General features: G+C 41.9%; 1 protein-coding gene across 4 annotated transcripts in view; it reads right to left on the minus strand.

Moving 5' to 3' along the window:
* Positions 1 to 20,733, minus strand: part of ANO6 (anoctamin 6) — a 192,765-nt gene that overhangs the window by 104,786 nt on the left and 67,246 nt on the right. For all 4 annotated transcript variants that reach the window (XM_045829292.1, XM_045829293.1, XM_045829295.1 and 1 more), the window contains one exon: positions 8,768 to 8,847. In XM_045829292.1, coding sequence (XP_045685248.1) covers positions 8,768 to 8,847 — 80 coding nt within the window. The remainder of the gene's footprint in view (positions 1 to 8,767; positions 8,848 to 20,733) is intronic.

The following is a 20,733-nucleotide window of genomic DNA, read 5'->3' on the forward strand; positions in this document are numbered from 1 at the left end:
TAACTGCCAGAGTCTCACCCTGGACTTTGTCATCACTTAAAAAATTCTCTTTCCAAAAGCACTTATTCAAGAAGCCCTCTTTCTGACCACAACTTGCATCTCCCCTTCTAATTTCACAGTGACTTCAGAGGCCCCATGATTTTTATTTACTGACTGACTGATTGGTTTAGATTGAGAGAGAGAGAGAAAGAGAGAAACATTGATCTGTTGTTCTACTTAGTTATGCATTCATTGGTTGATTCTTGTGCCCTGGCCGGGTACAGAACGCTCAACCTTGACATATTGGGAGAGACACTACAATCAACTTCGCTACCCAGCCAGAGCTCATGATATTTTTTAATCAATCTGCAAATCTTCTTTTTCTCCCCCCTTCCTTAAGTTACACTTCCCAGCTCATCAATTCAGTACCTCCTCCTATCATGTACATTTAGCAAAGCTCAGGCTGAAGCCTGCTATCTGCTTCCTTGCTGTCTGAGTGGTGCTGGAGAAACCACAGCAAGGCTTTTGGGTATCACCGTAAGTTCAGGCTCACTGGCCCCCATGGGCCCTCACCACAGCCCAGACAACCTAGACCGGTTCTAGGTTTTTCCAGGTCAGCTTACTCCCTTGCTCTCCACAATGACTTCAAAGTGCCAACTCCTCCCTCTCAGCAGCTGAAAACTGAAGCAGTCAGAAGGGAATTCCCTCAACTTCTCTCCATCAAACCCACAAACAAACAGCATGGGCCCTCTTATCCCTGTTCCTTCAGAGACACTGCCCCTCCTACATAGTGCGGACTGCTCCACAGCGCTGTGCTCACCACCCACAGCCTTTCAGAGCCACTCTTTAGATCTGGCTGTTCCTCTCACATGGATCCTTCTTATCTGTCTTTGAACTTGTGCAAGTCTCTCCATCTGACAGAAGGAGATCATCCTTGGCTCTCGTATTCTCCTCTCATTCTCCAGCTCTTCACAGTCGAACTCCTTGAAAGATCGGTCAACATTTTTTCTTTTCTTTCCTCCTGCTCATTCCCTAATCCTCAGAGGTCCCATGACTCCCCAACACTCCCTAGAAACAGCTCTATGTAAGCACACCAGTGACCTCAATACCTTCTCCATATTCATCTAACTCAGTGGCTCTCAAATAGGAATGGTTTTGCCCCTCTAGGAGACATTTGGCAATGTCTGGAGATATTTGGTTGTCACAGCTCGGGAGAGAGGGTCCTTTGCATCTTGTGTGGGGTCCAGGAATGCAGCTAACCATCCTACAACATACAGGACAGCTCCCCACAGCAAAGAGTAGTCCAGCCCAACATGCCAGTGGTGCTGATGCTGGGCAATCCTGATATGACTGAGCCCCTCCCTACACAGCATCCAGAACTATTCCTTCATCTGCTTCTCAGCTGCTGTCCTGCCATCCTCCAGATTTTCTTCCTGTCTTTCTGGTCATTTCCTTTTGCTGCCATATACTGACTCCTGAGTCATTGCCCCTCATTCCTTGGAGGTTTAAACTTTGGCTCACTGTTACTTTTTTTAATGCATTATTCCTGATATAATTCTTGGGGATTTTCATATCCACATGTGACCATCCCAACACCCTGTCCCTGCAACTCCACCCTGCCTCGGGAGTTCATTCCCATATTCAAATTCCAGACCAGACCCTGTCTGTACTAGCTACTGTAACTCCTCCCTCAATTACAAATGTCTGACTCTCCAACTACTGCCTATTATTACTCCAGTTCACTTTCTCCAACACCCCAATTCCAAAAATGATCACACCCCCTAGGGTCTAAATCTGCTGATCCTACTGCCTCACTCTCCTCTTATCCTTGGTCCGATACTGTCTTGCAAATACCTGGTAACTCTCTTAGCCTTGTCTTGCTTCACTGAACTGACTTGATGAAACCCCAAGTAAGTTAAATCAGACTCTTTGCCTATTTCACACCTGCTCCCCAAAGCTGGACTTGAATGGGAAAAGCATACAACCATCACACCCACTACACGCCTCCACGCGGGCTCTTAGGGCCCCCAGGCAGTTGTCTCACTTCACTCTCAGGCGATCTTATCCTTCTCCTCTCTTCAGATCTCTTATCTCTTTTCCTTTCTCAGTCTTAACTATCCTTGTTTCCCATGTCATTGGTAAATAAAAATCAATCAATAAAAAACTTCAATAAGCTTCTACTAGCAAGTCTAATGAAGCCATTCCTTCCACCTGAGTCCCCCACACTGGCTTCCCCCCATTCTAAAAATGAAGCTTTGGGGGGAGGCCAACCCCTCCACTGATGGAGCGAATTCCACCCCCTCCCTCCCTCTCAGAGGGCATTCCAGGAATTCTTCCCTTTCACTCCTTCATCATCAGATTTTCTTTCCTTACAGAATTATTTCTATTATCTTACAAAGGTAATTCCTGCCATCTTAGAACTATCTAAATGAGGAAAAAAACTCTTTTCTTCCTAATCCCATTCCAGATAATACTTCCTATCTCTGCAATCTTATTTAGCAAATTCTGTTGGAAAGTGTTATCTAAACTCCCTGTATCCAATTCCTCTTCCTCCGTTCCATTTTGAAATTTCTCTAATGACATTTTGGATCCCCCCACTTAGCTAAGACTTCTCTTGTCCAGGTCTCTTTCATGGCGCTACCTCCAGTGTCCCATCCTCAGGAGCACCGTTTGGTCCCTCCCTCCTATCTGCTCTGTCTTCACTGGCTTCCAGAACTCTCCCCGTTCTCCTGCCTCACTGGCTCTTCCTTCTCAGTCTCCTCTGCTGATTCCATTTATCACCCTGACAGGCAGGCACCGGAGCCACCAGGGCTCACTCCAGCATCCCTTTTTCACTCTATCTCACTCTTCCCCTTGCTCTCACTCACTCCCATAGATTTAAACACCATTTTTGTGCTGACAACATCTCTAGCCTGACCCCTTCTAACTCCTGCCTCATATATCCAACTGTATATCAACACCTATACTTCAAAGTCTCAAACTTTACGTATACAAAACTGAAATGGGACTTTCCTCTTCATACTCTTCCCTCCAACTGCTCCTTCCGCAGTCGTCTAGGTCAAACACCTTAAAGTCATCCTTGACTGCTCTTTCTTGCACACCTCACATCTGATCTGTCAACAAATCCTCTTGGTTCTATCTTCAAAACACACCACAAATTAGCATATGTCTCACTACTGCCATAATTAACACTCAGGACCAAGCCACTGTCATCTCTCACTTAGAGTCCTGGAAACTCCGACAGGTCTCAGCTTCCGCTCTTGTTCCTCCAGTCTATACTCAACACAGGCAAAGTGATCCTGTTAAAACATAGGTCAGGTTAAACCACTCCTCTGCTCAAAATCCCACAGTTTATGCTCCAATAACTTCCCAACCCACTTGGCGCAAAACCAAAGTGTTCAGAATGGCCTGTGAAGTCCCTCTGTCCACCATTCTCACCATCCTTCACTCTATTCCAATCAGATTGAGTTCCTGCCATTTCCTCAAACATATCATGGACTCCCACCTCAAGACTTTTGTCTGTGCTATTCCGTCTGCCCGGAAAGTGCTTCCTCTAGATTTCCAACTAGTTTGCGTCCCTGCTCTCAGGCCTTCCCACTTGTCACCTCCCTCGGTGAGACATGCCCCAAACACTATTTAAAACTGCCACCCTTCCCCCACAGTACCCACATACAATCCTTGCTTTATTTTTTCCTGAAGGGTTTACCATCATTTGACACGCTGATGTCTTTTATTTTGTGTATCCCCCACCAAAATGTAGGCTCTACCAGTGAAGGGATATTTGTTGTCTGTTCACTACAGTGCCTAAAATAGTAGACTTCAAATACATATTTGTTCAATGAATTAATATTTTAACCCTTTCTTAGGGATCACGTGTATTTTCATCTAGTTAAAGACAACTGAATTTGAATTGCAGAATCAACAGTGTTTTCTAGAAAGTAGTATCTTCCCTCAAAAAGGGAGCCAGTTACACAAAATCCCAAATGGGACACTCTTCAGGCCTCCTCTCTGTGGAGCCGCGACCAGCGATCACACATTTCCTCCACTGCAATCGTTGTCTTCCTGAGTCCATTATTCTAGTTTAGTCTCTCTAAATCCTGGATTCTTATTGTCTTCCCTGATTTATCCTATTGTAATCCTCATACTCTTTGCCAGCCCACACTCATCATTATTTACTCCAAATCTGGTAGAAGCTAAACAAAGGAAAACATCCCTAGGAGCACAAGATAAGAGGTTATAAGAATCTTCCTGCCTCCAAAAAGCCAGAAGAATTGTACATAAATCTTAAGTAAAAAAGACAAGAAATGGGGATATTACTAGTGAGACGCAAATCATAAACCATAATGTCTTAGCCTTCTCTTTTCTTCCATGTGTTTTCCTGTTGACCACAGCCTGGTTTCCATCTGGCTTGCTGCAAGCAGATTCACCACTGCTTGTTCACAGTTCTTCCCCACCCTGCACCCCTCACTCCAGCACACAGGCACTCAGGCCAGGGCCAATACCAAGAGAGGCAGGGTTTCTAGAAAGAGACTTGACCACTACCCAACTGTGGGGTAGCTCAAGACAGGGCCCTCCCATGACCTCAGAGAGCAGGTGGCCACCTGGCCAGCAGCCATAAGGAGGAAAACAGTGTGTATCTGGCGTTCAGCCTTTTCAAGGCCCCCGTGTTTATCACAACCCTGTAGCATTTTCACACACTGCTGTAGCTCCCTCCCCACTGCTGGTCCCTCCCTCACCCAATAAATAGTGCCAAGGCCACAGGTGGGGCATGGTTTTTCATCCAACCCACTGCCAATCGGTGCACAACCCTGCAAAATGAGTAATAAATGGCATGTCCATATCTGCTGGTCCTCCAGGTGGTTTTTTCCAGAATATCACAAACAAAAGTGTAGCTCCCCAGCTTGCAGCTCCTGCATTATACAAAACTTTCCCTCTACTAACCCCTCCACTCCTTGAGGCTTAGAATAAACCTGAGGCCTGCTGGGTCAGCCATGACTGCTGAGGCCCTGAACTGAACCCTCAGAACACCTTTGCTCCTAACCAAACCTGAAATTGACAGCACTCGGGGGAGCCTGGGCACCCCACATCTCCATGTTACCATACTGCAAAACAACCTTTACCTGCTCCACAGCCAGGCAGATGGCTTCCATCCCCAGCTCCCAAGAGACTGCCTAGTTGGGCCATTTCTACTTCAGAGTCTGAACACTACAAGGTTATCGGGGATACTCAATCCCCTGCCTCATTCTGGCCAACTGAGTCTGAGACCTGTCATCATGTAGCTAGTCTATTTTCGGGGTCCATGTCCCAAAAATGATGGTCACCAACCACCTGGTTCCAGAGCACCTAGCCATACCACTATTTCCTTGACTAGATCCCCCTTGAACTGACTGTTTTGAAAATTATGATGTGATTACAGTTTATTGACAAAAGGGAACAGTGTTAGAGGGAATAATGTTAGTGGCATAATAATGTTAAAAAAACCCCAGCATGGTACTGTGACCCTTAAATGGACAGTGTTATATGTCAATTATCTCAATAAAATTGGGAAAAAATATGGGAAACATTCAGAATAAAACAGTAAGTTAATAAAGCACGTTACAAAACCAAACTGCATTGTGGTTACACAAAGTCTGAACTGGACCGAGGGTTTCCCAGCATAGTGAGATCACCGAGCTCCTCTCCGTAAGGCCGGTGTTCAGCAGGTCCCCTCCACCGCACTCACCAGCCCGCCTCCTCTCGGAGTGGGTCCATGTCTGGTTTCCACATGTTCCCAGCTCCGCACAAGCTTCGGAGTAGCAAACACATGCACACCTTGTGTCCACCTCTCCATTCACCCCTTTCCATTTCAGCACGGACTGGCTACACTTGCCTCAGTCTGCAAAGTGGGGCGTGAGGTGGAGAGGAGCAGTGCAGGTACACAGCTGACAGGTCACGAGTGGACACTCTGCAGCCAGTGAGGAGAATCAGGGGACCCTGCTGCGCACGGGGTGGGCTGCTGTCTGCAGGCCGCCACACAGTGTGGGGTGAGGGGCTTTCACCACAACACTCGTTTACTGGTCATTTACACAGACTAGCTGGCAATACAGGCTTTGCCCGCCTAGTCCCACTAGAGACACCTGAGCTGGGAAGGAACCCTTCCACGTGCTTATCCTGCCGGTAAACAGGGCTATTCAACCAGCACCACCCTCTGAGGCCTTGTTTCAAAGGAAAAAAGAACAGAAATTCCAAAGGAATGAATACTGATAAGCATTTTTGTTCTCCCTGTTGGCCAAACTATATAAATACACTCTGTTGTATAAAAACACTAGGCTCTTGATCCTTCTAAAATCTGAACTATTTGAGGATAAGGCCTGAGTAAACATGGTCTGTGCCTTATTTCAGTTCAGCTCAGCAAACTGCCAGATGGAGACAGAACACTGATTTCACAGCTCCTTGTACTCCTCTGTCTTCTCCTTCCTGTTTTCAAATTCTGCTTTGCTGTTGGGTTCTCTTTGCTCCCAGGTTTATATTATCACCTGTTTCTGATTTTAAATTTGGGGCTGGATCAACTTACCTGATTTTGCCAGGGCATTTGCCCAATCCGTCTGTCCACACCATCTCTGAGCTCTCTGTTTTCACTGATGCCGTGTAACATTCTGCCTACAAAAAGGCTGCACTAAATATCACACCCAATTCCCTCGAGTACCTTATTCTCAAGGCACCTTGTACACCTCCTGTTTGTTTACCATGGAGACAGCAGTTGGGGAAATAGATGTTTACTATGGAGGGGGAAGCACACAGGCTACAGTGACACTGAGGAGAAAATATAAGCAGCTACATACACAACACACGAAGATGTGGCATGTGGTGAGCGTCGGATGTGTGAAAATCTATAAAGCACAAGAAAAATCACAGATCCTTTCTTGAAAATGGTGTGAACACACAATTAGAGAAATAATAGCCCGTCTACAGACATCGATAACAACCACACATCTAAGGCAACTGTGATTAACACCCTCAACTCGACTGATGTGGTCTGAAGAAGTGACTCCACAGTCTTGAGTGGGAAATAAAAACCTGGGGATTGAGCCTAACAATCTCCTTCGAGCCTGGAGGTTCTCAGACTCATTGTTAAGACAAGTCATAGTAAGTATATTCTGTGGTCCTCGAGTTCCACCCCTGGTCATTCTAGCTTGGACTGGCCAGTCCCCACACTTTGAAAAGGGACATGTGCTGGTTGAGAAGCTAACACTAAAGGCAAAATAAGATTACCAGTGTAGCTGCCAGTGTAGACTATGGCACAGACAACACTGAGGCATGTCGATCTCGAATGTCGTAGTCTACTCAGGTCTGTTCTTGAGAAAAACACTTTTGCTTTCACACAGGAAATTGGTACGAACTGCATGTTGTTACCAAGCACAATACCACCTTATTGCAGAGAGCTCTTCTTAGAGTAGGTATGTTGCTTACAGGTTATCAGGAAAAAAGCAGTTAGAAAATAACAAAGCCAAAAAGGGCCACCATCCCACAAGTCTATGCCAACATCATACTCAAATTCAAAATATCTGTGTCAGTTCTGCTTCGGGGGCTCTGACTGCAGAAATTAGAAAAGCACAAAACTGCTCTGCTACTTTAAGATGCAGGAATATTGGTGAGCACTCACAATTTTCCCTCACTGAAAATCTCATTGAATATAATAGGGAAGTCATCGAATACCATGTCTTTCTATTATAGCCAAGTGATTTTCACAGTAGGCAATCTGCTAGTACACCACAGGAGTCCACACTTGGAAATGAAATGGCATTGTGGATACAGTTTTATGTGCGAACTCTTTTCAATCCAGAGCACTGCCTAGTTTCCTTCCTCTTGGCTGCATTGAGTGGCAAATCCATAAAGAGTGAGTGAGAAGAGGAAAACACATAATGGGTTCTTCTTTTTTTTTGTCTTTATCAATAATATAATGGTGCTCTGCCAATTGCTGGAGTGGTTTGAAAACAAATCAAAAAGATTTTTGCATTGCTAAAGTTGTAGACAAGCCATTTGTCACGGGGGAAAAATCAGTAAGTGTAGGTGGACCCTGGCTTTTCTACACATCTGGTGAAATAATATGGTACAGGAGTCAGAAACACTTCTTCCCATTCCTCTCTCCAAATGAGTCTAATATAAAAGCTAGTTAGTGAGGACATTCTGCATACGGCATCCTATGTACTTAATTTTCTTTAAACAAGGCGTTAATACAATCACAGTAGCATCCAGTAAGATTTTTAATTCCTTACGTTTAGGAATCATGACTAACCTTTAATGAGTCCAATTCAGTAAAAGCAGTTAGTTCCCCTGTTGGCAGGAATAACCAATAGAATATTCCTAGCCCAACAAGATATGCCTATATAGGCTGTGTCACTGAAGGCTCCAGAATGCAATGGGAATCAGACTGGTTAATGGACCTGTACATGCTCGTTAAAGAGTGGTTTCCAGAGTTACTAACAGCAGAAACTGAAAGTGAACGTATCAATGGGGGAGCATGGAAACATGATGCTACTTTACTGCAGAATGAGCTCCCGCTGATGATTACAAACAGCATGAAGAACAAGCCCACAGAGCATGATGCCAAGACACTATAGTTCTATAGCAACCTGTTCCTCAAAAACCACAGCTCTGAACACATGGTCACTGCCAGCGAGACTTCTGCTAGATATAGCACCACTGAAGGAAAGAATCCATTAAAAAGAAAAGCCACCTTTTTTTTCTCTGCTTTGTGAGAAATCTCTGGCCGACCATTACAAATTTAAGACAGGACAGTAATACTCACAAACTCCGGGGACTGGAAATCATGCTGACTTCCCAGGGTTCCAAAACCGGAGGCATTCATCTGGTCAAGGTTCTCCAAGGCTAAAAATAAACAACAGACACACAAATAAATAAAGCATGAGGTTTCATCGGTTCACATACTTTTTTTCCTTTTAAATCAGCAGCACTGGCTTACCAACTATATTTAGCATTTGTGGCACACTTACAGGTTTACATTATTTAACACTTTCAGCTATCGGGGCACTCAGTCCGCAGCAGCTGCTGCATCTACTGAACAATGGCATGCTCGGAGGATGTTAGTTCTCAAGATGCTCTAGGCTAGATCCACCATGGAAAGTCATTTGGCTTCTACATAGAAGGTCAGAGCAACTATATGCTATAAAACTGTAGCATAAAAAACATTTTAGTCTACTGATGTTCTCCTTCTACTACAACTCAGAGAACTGATGCGAAGTCATTCTGGGGTAGCAATTTTGTTTTAAACTCTGTTGAATAGCACTATCTGGTAGAAATATCCTGGAAAACAAATAAATTTCTCTATTAGATACATTAAGAAAATGAAAAAGAAAATTAATTTCAGTAGCATGACCTATTGATAATATATGCTCAGATTATCATTTGAATATGTATTCAATATAAAAATTATTAGTGAAATATTTTACCTTTTTTTGGTACTAAGTCTTAGAGATGTGTTATACTCACAACACACCTCAATTTGGACTAATCACATTTCAAAAGCTCAACAGCCATGTGTGATTAGTGGTTACTGTACTGAACAGCACAGTGTTGGAGGGATAAGGGAATGAAAGCCAGAAGGTGTGCCACTATGCAAGGTATTATTCCAATCAACAAGGTCCTGACATGAATACAAGGTATTGTTCCAGATTAAAAGATACTGAGAGAACAAAGCCACCATTTGCAGTGTGGTTTTGCTGGTAGAAAATCCAGGCTGTCACCACTGGCTATAAGTCGGAGGTTCCCACCACCCACTCCTTGGGTTTCATTAATTTGTTAGAGCAGCTCACAGAAGTCATAGAAATGTTTGCTTACATTTACCAGTTTATTATAAAGGGTTTGAAGGAGTTCAGAACAGGCATCCCCAAGATGTACATGTGGACTATTTTGAGCTACAGGCATTCAAAACCCAGTGGGCTCAGAGTAACTTTTCTCTCTTCCTTAAAAAATTTAAATTGGAAGCCTTGCCCATAATAAGCGCTATCACCAGAAATAAATTTTTACGACCTATCTGTACGGCAGGGCAAATATCTAGTCACTGAACATCTGCTCTCCTTATCATCCTGTGAATGACCGTCTTCCCCTGTGAAGCCCCAAACCCCTACCCCCATTCCTGGGCTCAACAGGGCCAGTCTTGTGGGACTGAGCCCTTAACCTGTGGAATCTGACGCTCTCTTCGGAGAGCGTCAGAACTGAGTGAACTGTTTGGTGGTGTGGGAAAAACACACACTGGCGTTATGTTCCTCAGGGCTCTTTAAATTTCCATCTGCCTTTGTCACATCACTGATTTAAAGAGGTGAACCTGTTGCAAAATAATATTTATTTAAACTTATTTAAATATTTAATAATGGCTATTTAAGCTTAAATATTTAAGAATATTTGTTGAAGTTTACTCAGTTAAGAACATTTTCCTGTGCAGTCAAAATTACCTTGTTACACTTATACCCATTTTACCTTTGTGTTTTTGAACCTCTCACATAGGAGGGATTCCAGTGTACACAAAATTAAATTTGCTTTTCTCCTGTGAATCTGTTTAATATTGATTTGATTATTAGGCTAACCAAAAAAACCTTTGTATGGAGGAGGAAAAATTATTCCTCCCCAACAAGGTAGTACAAGGACACAGATGAAGAGCCGGACAGAGGCACATAACACAACGTGCGCGGGAAGAGCAGCAGAGCTTCCACGGCCTTGGGAGGGTGCCACTCTCCCCACATCTCTACATGTTCACCAACTGAAGCCCTCCAAACTCTGTCTTTCGGGTTTTTGAGGAGGCTTCATTACAGAAGATGATTGACTGATGGTCACAGGCCACTGGCAATAGATTTAACCTCACCCCCTCACCACACCCCTTCAGGTCAGGGGGCGGGACTGAAAGTTTCAACCCTCTAATCACCTGGTGGGTTCTTCTGGCAACCAGTTCCCAAATTTGGTTACCAAAGGGTTTTCCAGAAGTCACCTCATTAACAAAACAAAGGGCATATTTATTGCTCTTATGTTTCTCATTATAAATCATAATACCAAAGCAGTTATTAACAATATATGGCACTCAACTGGATCTTACTTGAACAAACCTGGCATGAAGAACACATTTATCAAAACCAGGAAGATTGAGCATAGAATACAAATTAAATTATGCTAAGAAATTACTTTTAATTTTATGAAATATGGTGTTATTGTAGGCTTTGTAGTGACTTCTTTTAATGCAAATTATTTTTTAACCTATTAAAGGCTTTGTAAAAGAAAAGGCTGGGTTCCTATTGATCCAGAAAAATTTCCTACAGTAGCCCAAAAGAAAGCTGGACATATATAGGGCAGATTCACAAGAGATCTCGAAGTGATTGTTTAAGAAAACCAAAATATCCGCCAACAATTCAGCTACCGAATGCTCAGATTTGGCACATCACTATGAAACCTTGCAGTATCTGGATCAGATTTTAGGTTCACTCAAGAGTTTTGTCCACTATACTCATTATCAAGGACAACACAACCAAGTGCTTCTAACTCCTTTGAAAAACTGAGTTCATCACAGGACCCCAACATGTGAACCAACGCAGAAACAGGAAGATGGTCCCTGGAGCCAAGCCTTGCAGAGCAGCAACCAAAGCCAGAATTGAGGTGCTTGCCTCTGAGAACCCCAGGAGGGAGGCAGCAATTACTGCACAGTCTGTTACACTGAGAGAGCTGCAATGTCCCAGGCTGGCTGTTTCTAGCACTGGAGCAACAGTTGTCCACGGTAATTACGTCCTTGCAGACCACCTTTAAAATGTGCTAACTTGTGATTATACTAGTGGCTATGAGAATGTGTTTTAAATTGGTGTTTTGCAGCTTGGTTTACATTAAGAAGAAAAGACCTAACCATTTTATAGCACTTAATATATTGAAAAAATTATATCTGTGGTGTTTATGATACAGCGAGGTTTTCTGGCAGAACTGGCAAGTCAATGAAACAATACTACAATTCTGCTGATTTTTTTTTAATGAGTATTGTAAATCTGATAGAGTGACTTGACTTTTGCATTTTACCTTTGTTTCACTTTATAATTAGATGGCCAATTTATGTATTATGTATTTAGGGTCAATCGATAAAACAAACCTGCCATTGTTTTATTTTATTATTTTTTTAATGAAAGGACAGCTTTTAAAAGTATACATTTTGCCTAAAGACAGAGTTGAGAAACAAGATCTATCACTCAGATAGTCTATCAAATTAAAGGCATATACGCAGCTTGAAAGGATTTGTGAGAGAAAATATAAAACCATAGTGTTAGCTACTCTGCTGGTAATGGGAACTAATAGATTTACTGGTTAATGTCAACACAGAGGAGAAACTGTAAATTTGTGAATAAAAACAGAAACAGCTTAATCGAAACATCATCTAGGAAGAAAAAAGCTGCAGTTGTTGCTCTCATGACCTAATATAGAATAGAGACCCGCGTGATTTACGACACAAACGTGATCATCATACTCCCACCACCAAAGGGCTCCAGTTACTTTCAGACACTCTCATTTCTGGTAATCTAGCACAGCTGCAAAGTTCATTTCTAAGCAAAAATAAAATAGTCAAAATCAAGGTGATACTTTGAAGGCTTTTTATTAAAAGAGAGACAGAATCAAGGGAAAAAATTTAAAGAAGGGAAACATGTTATTTCTTCACATAAATCCTTTTTTAATGTACTACCTTAGAAGATACTTTTAGAGCCCTGGCTGGTGTGGCTCAGTTGGTTATTGCATCAGCCCACACACCAAGAGGTGGCAGGTTCGATCCCCAGTCAGAGCACATGCCCAGGTTGTGCGGGTTTGGTTCCTGGTTGGGGCATGTATGGGAGCAACCAAATGGATGTTTCTCACATCGATGCTTCTCTCTCCCTCTCTCTCTAAAATCAATAAACATATTTAAAAATGTTTTTAATGTATTTTAATACTGTCGCAATGCCTTGCTTTATACAACAGAGGTACCACCCTGAATGGCATCATGATTAGTTCATTTAATTTGGGCACTTGGAATATAAAAAAATATTTGGGACCTCTATGTTATCTGGTCATCAAGAAACTGACTAGAGAACTAAAAACTAGCTGCTCTAACATGATATAAGAAAGCTTTGGTGCTGACACATCACTGGAATTTTGTATGCATGCACAATGAGAGCACAGTTCAAAGTCAGGTTTGACAAACACTCAATGCCTAGTGTATGTCAGGAAACAACCTATTTAAAAAATCCACTATCTACAGTTTTATAGCAAAGACAATATATTATCTACCAGGAAACACAAAGTGACCTTTCAAAATTCATGAGTAAAAACCAAGGTGCCTGATAAGTAGTACTCTAGCAATAAATGCGATCAGAATTATACATCCGCATGTCACCTGACTGACAGCACTGGCATGGCGGTGGTTGGGTCCGACTGACACAACTATCCTGGTGGCTGGTGGCCACTGGCAAGATCAGAGATGTGGTGAACATATGAGGAACATATGTGGAAAACAGACCGGGGCATGGGTTAAGGGGACTGGCTGACTTCAAGTCCTGATTCTGCAACTGAGTTGCATGATCCTAGGCAATAACTTATTCTCAGTTTATTTATCTGAAGCTGGTAATAAAATTACTCTCCCAGTTTATCTGACAGGGTTGTGTAAACGATACAAATGACAACTCAAAAACATGTTGTAAAAACATAAAACACTATATAAATATAAATTAATGTACACAGACCCAGAGATAGGAAAAAGAGTAATTTCCTGAGTATTTTTTGTGTGTGTGTGTGCCTGGCACTTCCAAATGTCTGATCTTATCTAACCCTGTTTGCATCCTTGTTTTCATAAATGATAAAAATTCAAGATTATTAGTTGCCTGAAGTCAAACACAAGAACTGACACAATAGGAACCTGAATCTGTCAGATTATAAATTTTTTGAATACAATAATTTGTCTCTTCAGCTGCTGTGAATAATTCTAAGGGGCCTCCAATGCTAAATCTAAGCTGATAAAGAATTAAGATAGTACTGTAAGTATAAGTAAAAAAAAAAATAACAAGTAATGGACTAACATATCTTAAAAAACAAATAATGATAGTACAAAGCAGTGAAATTTGATATACTGTTCACAATTAGAACTAATGAAAAAGTTTTCAAGATATATAAATGGATATGAGCTAGGTGATATGAGTACAAATACCAAGATGAAGAAAGTGTAGAAAACTGTTCTCAGGACTTCCACGGTCCAGTGAATGCACAACTGAGGAAATATCAAAGGAATGGCCCACATCGCCTTGGGAATAAGGATGTACTCACATATCCAGATTGGGCAAGATGTCTAATGATCTGCCAGACAGTCCTGTACCTGAAACTCTCTTTCCCCACGTGACTAGAAGACTCTGAAAACTGGTCTCAGAGTACGTGCAATCTTTGACTCGAATGCCAGCACTTCCAACCACTACTCTAAAAACAGCCATGCACTTGAGCCACCATTTCCCATCACTCCATACTTGCCAGATGTTATGTAGGTCTGTCCAGTCTCACTCCCCACATTACTTACAGCTGAGTCTGTCCCTCAAGGCCTCACATCATACTGCAGTAGTCTAATTTAATTTTTTAAATTTTTTAATTTATTGATTTGAGAGAGAGAATGAGAGAGAAATACCAATTTGTTGTTCCACTTATTTATGCATTTATTGGTTGCTTCTTGCATGCACCCTGACCAGGGACCAAACCCGCAACCCTGGATGACACCCTAACCAACTGAGCGATCCGGCCTGTGGTAGTCATGTTCAGTTTCTAGATTTCAACATCTCTTTCTCTGGCCTCAGTTTAACACGATCTATGAGATTTGGTGACAGGTAGGGAAAAGTCTATCATAGAGAGGTTGTAAGTCTATAGGTACTAAAACATTAAATGGGATACTAAATTCTAAAATGGGGCCAAAGAGTCATTATTAACAAAAAGAAAGTTAATAATGAAACATAACACACAAGGACAGGAGACTTTCTGTCGAGGCTGAGATGGCTGTATTTTACCACACAGGGCAGTGGATCTGAGTTACAGGACCTCTACACAGTCTAACCCTGTGGCTTCAAACAGATCACTTAACCCTGAGTCTCAGTCACCTCATTAATACATTGGATGTTATAATACCTACAGCAGAAAGTCTTTGTGGAGAATACATTGTGGATACATATGTAAAAATGACTTGAAAACTGATACATACTATATAAGTATTAGCTAATATTACTTTTTACTTCAATCTTGAATATATTTTGGCATCCTTAATATTTATTGCTACGCACCAATTTTTCCATGCTACTTTTTTACTTTGGCTATCTTTGTCATTCACCCCTTTTTTCAATAATGAAATAAATTAAAACACAGAAAAAGGTAACATTTATCCAGCCAATATTTTTGAATGACCCCAATGTCCTAAGCACTCTTGGCTACTACTTTCAATAAAAACAGATGTGAATCAGGAAACGTTTCCTCTTTTCTGAATCTGGACGGACCAGTTCCTGACCCCAGCTTGTTACTGGCATATAAACCAAGTGACCATAACACTTAACTGAAAAAACGAGGCATTCCCCTCCAATCATTTCTGGAGTGCAAACTCCAAATTCAAGTTGATGATTTCCATTAGAATTCTGTTTTTCCCATCCTGAGAAAAGACAAAAGTGCTCTTTGTCACCCTTGAAAAGCTACTAGTGCTCTTCATTTCCTCAGAATGCAATTTAATTACCTACATAATGATGAGAGCTTTTATGTTTCCAGAAACCTCCTGCACTGGGCCACACTGAGATAACGTCCACACACAAAGCAGGCTAGTAATACAGTAGCCCTTCATGACTGTATCCTTCAAATACTTGGACAATGTTTACAAAAAGAAGGGACTCAGTCTCTTCTCCACCCTGCCCACTACTCCTCCAGTAGCACATCAAACAGACACAGGCTCCCACCCAAACACAAAAGACTCCACAGCAGAACCGAAGGGGCACAGTGAGTCCCTTCAGCATCTCACCTTCCCAGGCCTACCCTAAGTGATTACTCTAAAGGCTTCTTCCATCCACAAATAATACGAACACCCCCGAGAAGATCTCTGGTAAGCATACTTTTCTCCATCTTATTACATTTCCAGGGATGTTTAGTGTTGTTTTAACTCCTCTAATGCACTGTTCTTCCCTTAACCCTCGCCCTTCCTCAATAATTGTGTGCAATTTGGTGGTATTAGTTCCGCTCACGCTGTTGTGCAACCACCACTACTTCTAAGTTTTTGTATCACCTCGGAGACTCTGTAACCCATTAAGCAATAACTCCCCAAATTCCCCACCCCTCAATCCATTAGCCTACTTTTTGTCTCTATGAATTTGCCTATTCTAGATATTTCATGTAAGTAGAATAATACAATATTTGCCCTTTTGTTTCTGGCTTATTTTACATAGCATGATGGTATCAAGATTCATTCATGTTGTAGCATGTATCATTCCTTATAGAATATCATTCCTTCATTCCTTATGGCTAAATAATATTCCATTGCATGCATATACCATATTTTGTTTATTCATTCATCTACTGGTAGGACACTCAGGCAGTTTTCACCTTTTGGCTACTGTGAATAATGCTGCAACGAACAATGGCATGCTAATATCTGAGGTCCTGTTTTCAATTTTGGGGGGTATAAACCAAGGAACAGAATTGCTGAGTCATATAGTAATTTTAGGTTTAGTTTTTGAGGAGCTGTCAAATTACTTTCCATAATGGCTGCACCATTTTACAATCCCATCAGCAAGGTATGAGGATTCCAATTTCTTAAGATCCTTGTTGATACTTGTTTTCTGATTTAAAATTCTTTTTAGCTGTTCTAGCAGGTATGATGTGGTGTTTTGGTTCTGATTTGCATTTCCATAACCTCAAATGATGTTAAGCAACTTTTCAGGTGCTACCGGCCATTTGTGTATCTTCCTGGAGAAATGTCTAATCAAATCCTTAGTCCAGTTTTCAATGAGGATGTCTTTTTGTTGAGTTGCATGAGTTCTTTATATTCTAGATATTAAAGCCTTACAGATATATAATTTTCAAATATTTTCCCCACTCTGCTGTCTTTTCATTTTCTTGATAATGTCCTTTGATGAACAAAAGTTTTTAATTTTGATAAAGTCCAACTTATCTATTGTTATTGCTCATGCTTTTGGTGTTATATCTAAAAATCATTGCCAAATTCAGGGTCATGAAGATTTACCTCTAAGTTTTCTTCTATGAGTTTTATGGTAAACTCTTATAGTTAGGTTGTTGATTCATTTTGAGTTAACTTTTGTACATAATGTGAGACAGAGGCCCAATGTCATTCTTTGTAGCACGTGCAAATGCAGTGGTCAGAGCACCATTTGTGAAAAAGACTCATTGCTTCACTGAATGTACCAGGCACCCTTTCAAAAATCGAAAGGCCACAGATATGTAGATTTACTCCTGGACTCTCAGTTCTATTCTCTTGGTCTATATGTGTGTCCACACACCAGCACTACAGTGTTTTGATGTCTGTGGTTTTATAGAAGTTTTGAAATCAGGAAATCGGAGTCCTCCAAATTTATTCATCTTTTCCAAAGTCGTTTTGGCTACTCAGGGCCCCCCTGCAATTCCACGAGTTTGAGTCAACTTTTCCATTTCCATTATTATTTTAATAAACAGTACTTATTTAAATTTAATAACATTAATGATAACCAATTATATGATTAAACAGTGATTTCATTTCATTTCATTTAGTGTTGCTTTTTAAAAGCTTGGCTAAGGCAGCTGATGTTCTAAAAAGGACAAGTGGTATTAATTACAGAAATATGTCCCAAAAACAACTTGGAAAGCTATCACTTGCACTTCACAGTTCAACTGGTTCAGGTCTCCTAAGACCCTCAGGGTTCCCTCTTGAACACTACCCCAAACCTGCATCTGGCTACAGCGAAGCCAAAATTCGTTCTAGTTACTGACCTGCCAGTTCCCAGATTATACTGATTATATGTGTTCTGGGGGTGAAAGAAGACACCACTCTTAAATTTCTATTGTCTTTAAATTCAGAGCACATGTGAGTCATGCTTAACTATAAGAGCAGGCCTGATTTCAAAGTCAGTTTCTGAAGCCTGGGAGGGATGAGAACAGAGAAATGCAAGAGGGGAAAAAACCGTAAGTCCACATTCCCTTTTCCAACACCTCTGATGCCAACCAAGCCTTTTGTGTTTCAGAACTCAGCATTCTTCAGAATTCAAAAGAAAATCTTGAGAGGCTTCTGGTCAAGATGGCAGAGCAGGTAAACATTGTACTTGCCTACTCCCATGACCACTTTGAAATTACACTAAATGACAGAATAGCCATCATTGAGAACCTCCTGCAGCCTGGCTGAACAGAAGTCCTGTAACTAAGGAAATACAGAAAAGCCACACTGAGATTGGTAGGAGGGGCAGAGGTACGGAATGGACTGGTGCCACACACATGCACATGTACATGCACATGTGCACACACATGGGCAGGTTGAAAATCGGGAGAGATAGCTCAACTGCAAAGAATAATGAGGTGCCCAGCCTAGGGTTCCGGTGCCAGAACAGGAAGTAGCCAAAATTCCTGGCTTGAAAACCAGCAGGAATAGTGGCTGAGTAAGACTGAGGGTTTCTGGAGGTGGCCATCCTCTTAAAGGGCCCACATGGATTTACCTTCTGATGGACTCACTCTCTCTGAGCTCCAGGGCTGGGGCAGCAGCTTGAAAGGCACCAGGGACCTACTGGGAGGAACTGAATTATATGGCTTCAGGAAGAGGGCAGGAAGGGTAGTTTTCTCCCAGAAATAAGTATTGACAGAAGCCATCGACCTTTGCTGAGCAACCCCCACCACACCCCTGCAGGCCCAGATTGGCAACATTTCTGAGTTTCCATCAACCTGGCTAACACTGTTAGCTTCACCCAAGTGATTCTCTGAGACCCTACCCCACCCAGTTTCCTGCCCACCCAAGTCCTATCTAGTGGCTTTTCCATACAAACACTGTCTTGGCTCATGCTACAGACTCTTCTAAAATCTCTAAAAGATTTACAAACCCTGAACAAGAGACATCTGACCTCAGCATGTTCTGTGCCTCTTGCTAAGCAACCCCAACTCCAGGACTGGCGGCAGTTGGCCTAGTTCTCAGATTAGCCTCTCCTGGGCACCTCCAAGACCTGCACAAGTAGCAGCCATTTGCAGATTACTTTGTAACTCATACCTGCTGGCCCTGGTCAGGGCACAGGCAGCAGCTCACCTCTGCCTGAGCCAATATACCCTAATGGAGGGCAGCTTCAAACCACACCAGACTACCACCCAACCACGTCCACCAATGACACACTCAAGGGGAGAATTAGGAAGGAACCAGACCCTGCTAAAGTGAACTGTGGTACAGAGGGTCAGCACCCACACAACAGCTCCTCCACTGTAGTTATGGCCAGTCCTGACAATTGGTCAGCCTAAGGGTCAATCCCTCCAAACAGCAATAAAGGCTCAACCACAACAGGAGGGTACATACAACCCACACAAGGAACACACCAGGAGCACCCAGGTCAGGTGAGAAGGAAGAGTCCACCACTGGGCCCCACAGGGCATCTACTACATAAGGCCACTCTACCAAGACTGGGAGATGTAACAGCTTTACCCAATACATGGAAACACACACACAGGGGACCAGCCAAAAAGAAACATGCCCCAAATAAAAGAACAGGAGAAATCCCCCCCCATTTCCCCCCCAAAAAATACTAAATGAAATGGAAGAAAGCAACCTATCACATATAGAGTTCAAAACAATGGTTATAAGGATATTAAGGAACTCAGTGAGAACTTCAACAGCATAAAAAAGGACATAGAAACTATAATAAAGAATCAGCCGGATATAAAGAATGTAATAACTGACATGAAGGAATACAGTCAAGGGAATCAACAGTAGAGTAGATGAAGCAGAAGACTGAATCTGCAATTTGGATGGCAAGGTAGCAGAGTATACCCAATCACAACAACAAAAAGAAAAAAAGAATTTAACATAATGAGGATAGTTTAAGGGGTCTCTGGGACAATATCAAGCATGCCAACATTTGCATCATAGGGGTACCAGAAGGAGGAGACAGCAAGGAATTGAAGAAATAATGAGGAATACTTCCATAACCTGGTGAAGGGAACACACATACAAACTCAGGAAGCACAGAGAGTCTCAAACAAGATGAACCCAAAGGGGCCCACACCAAGACACATAACTAAAATGCAAAAGATTAAAGACAATGAGAGAATCTTAAAAGCAGTAAAAGAAAAGCAGTTAGTTACCTACAATGGAGCTCCCATAAGGCTGTCAGTTGATTTCAGTTGATACAGAAACTTTGTAGGCTGAGGGACTGGCAAAAAACACTTAAAATGGCAAAAACCAAGATTACTCTACCTAGCAAAGCTATCTTTTAGAATCGAAGGACAGAATGCCAGACAAGAAAAAGCTAAAGGAGTTCATCACCACCAAACCAGTATTACAAGAAACGTTCAAGAGTCTTCTTTAAATAGAAGAAAAAAATGGTAAAAAATATGAGTAATGAAGTAGCAATAACTAAACATCTATCTGCAATTACTTTAAGTGTAAATAGATTAAATGCTCCAATAAAAAGACATACAGTGACTGAATGGATAACAAAACAAGACCCTTCCTTACATATGCTGTCTACAAGAGACTCACTTCAAATCAAAAGACACACACAAACTAAAAGTGAA

The sequence above is a fragment of the Phyllostomus hastatus genome, unplaced genomic scaffold (genome assembly GCF_019186645.2).
Source record: "Phyllostomus hastatus isolate PE091 unplaced genomic scaffold, TTU_PhHast_1.1 phas_scaffold_93, whole genome shotgun sequence".
Taxonomy (NCBI): Eukaryota; Metazoa; Chordata; class Mammalia; order Chiroptera; family Phyllostomidae; genus Phyllostomus; species Phyllostomus hastatus.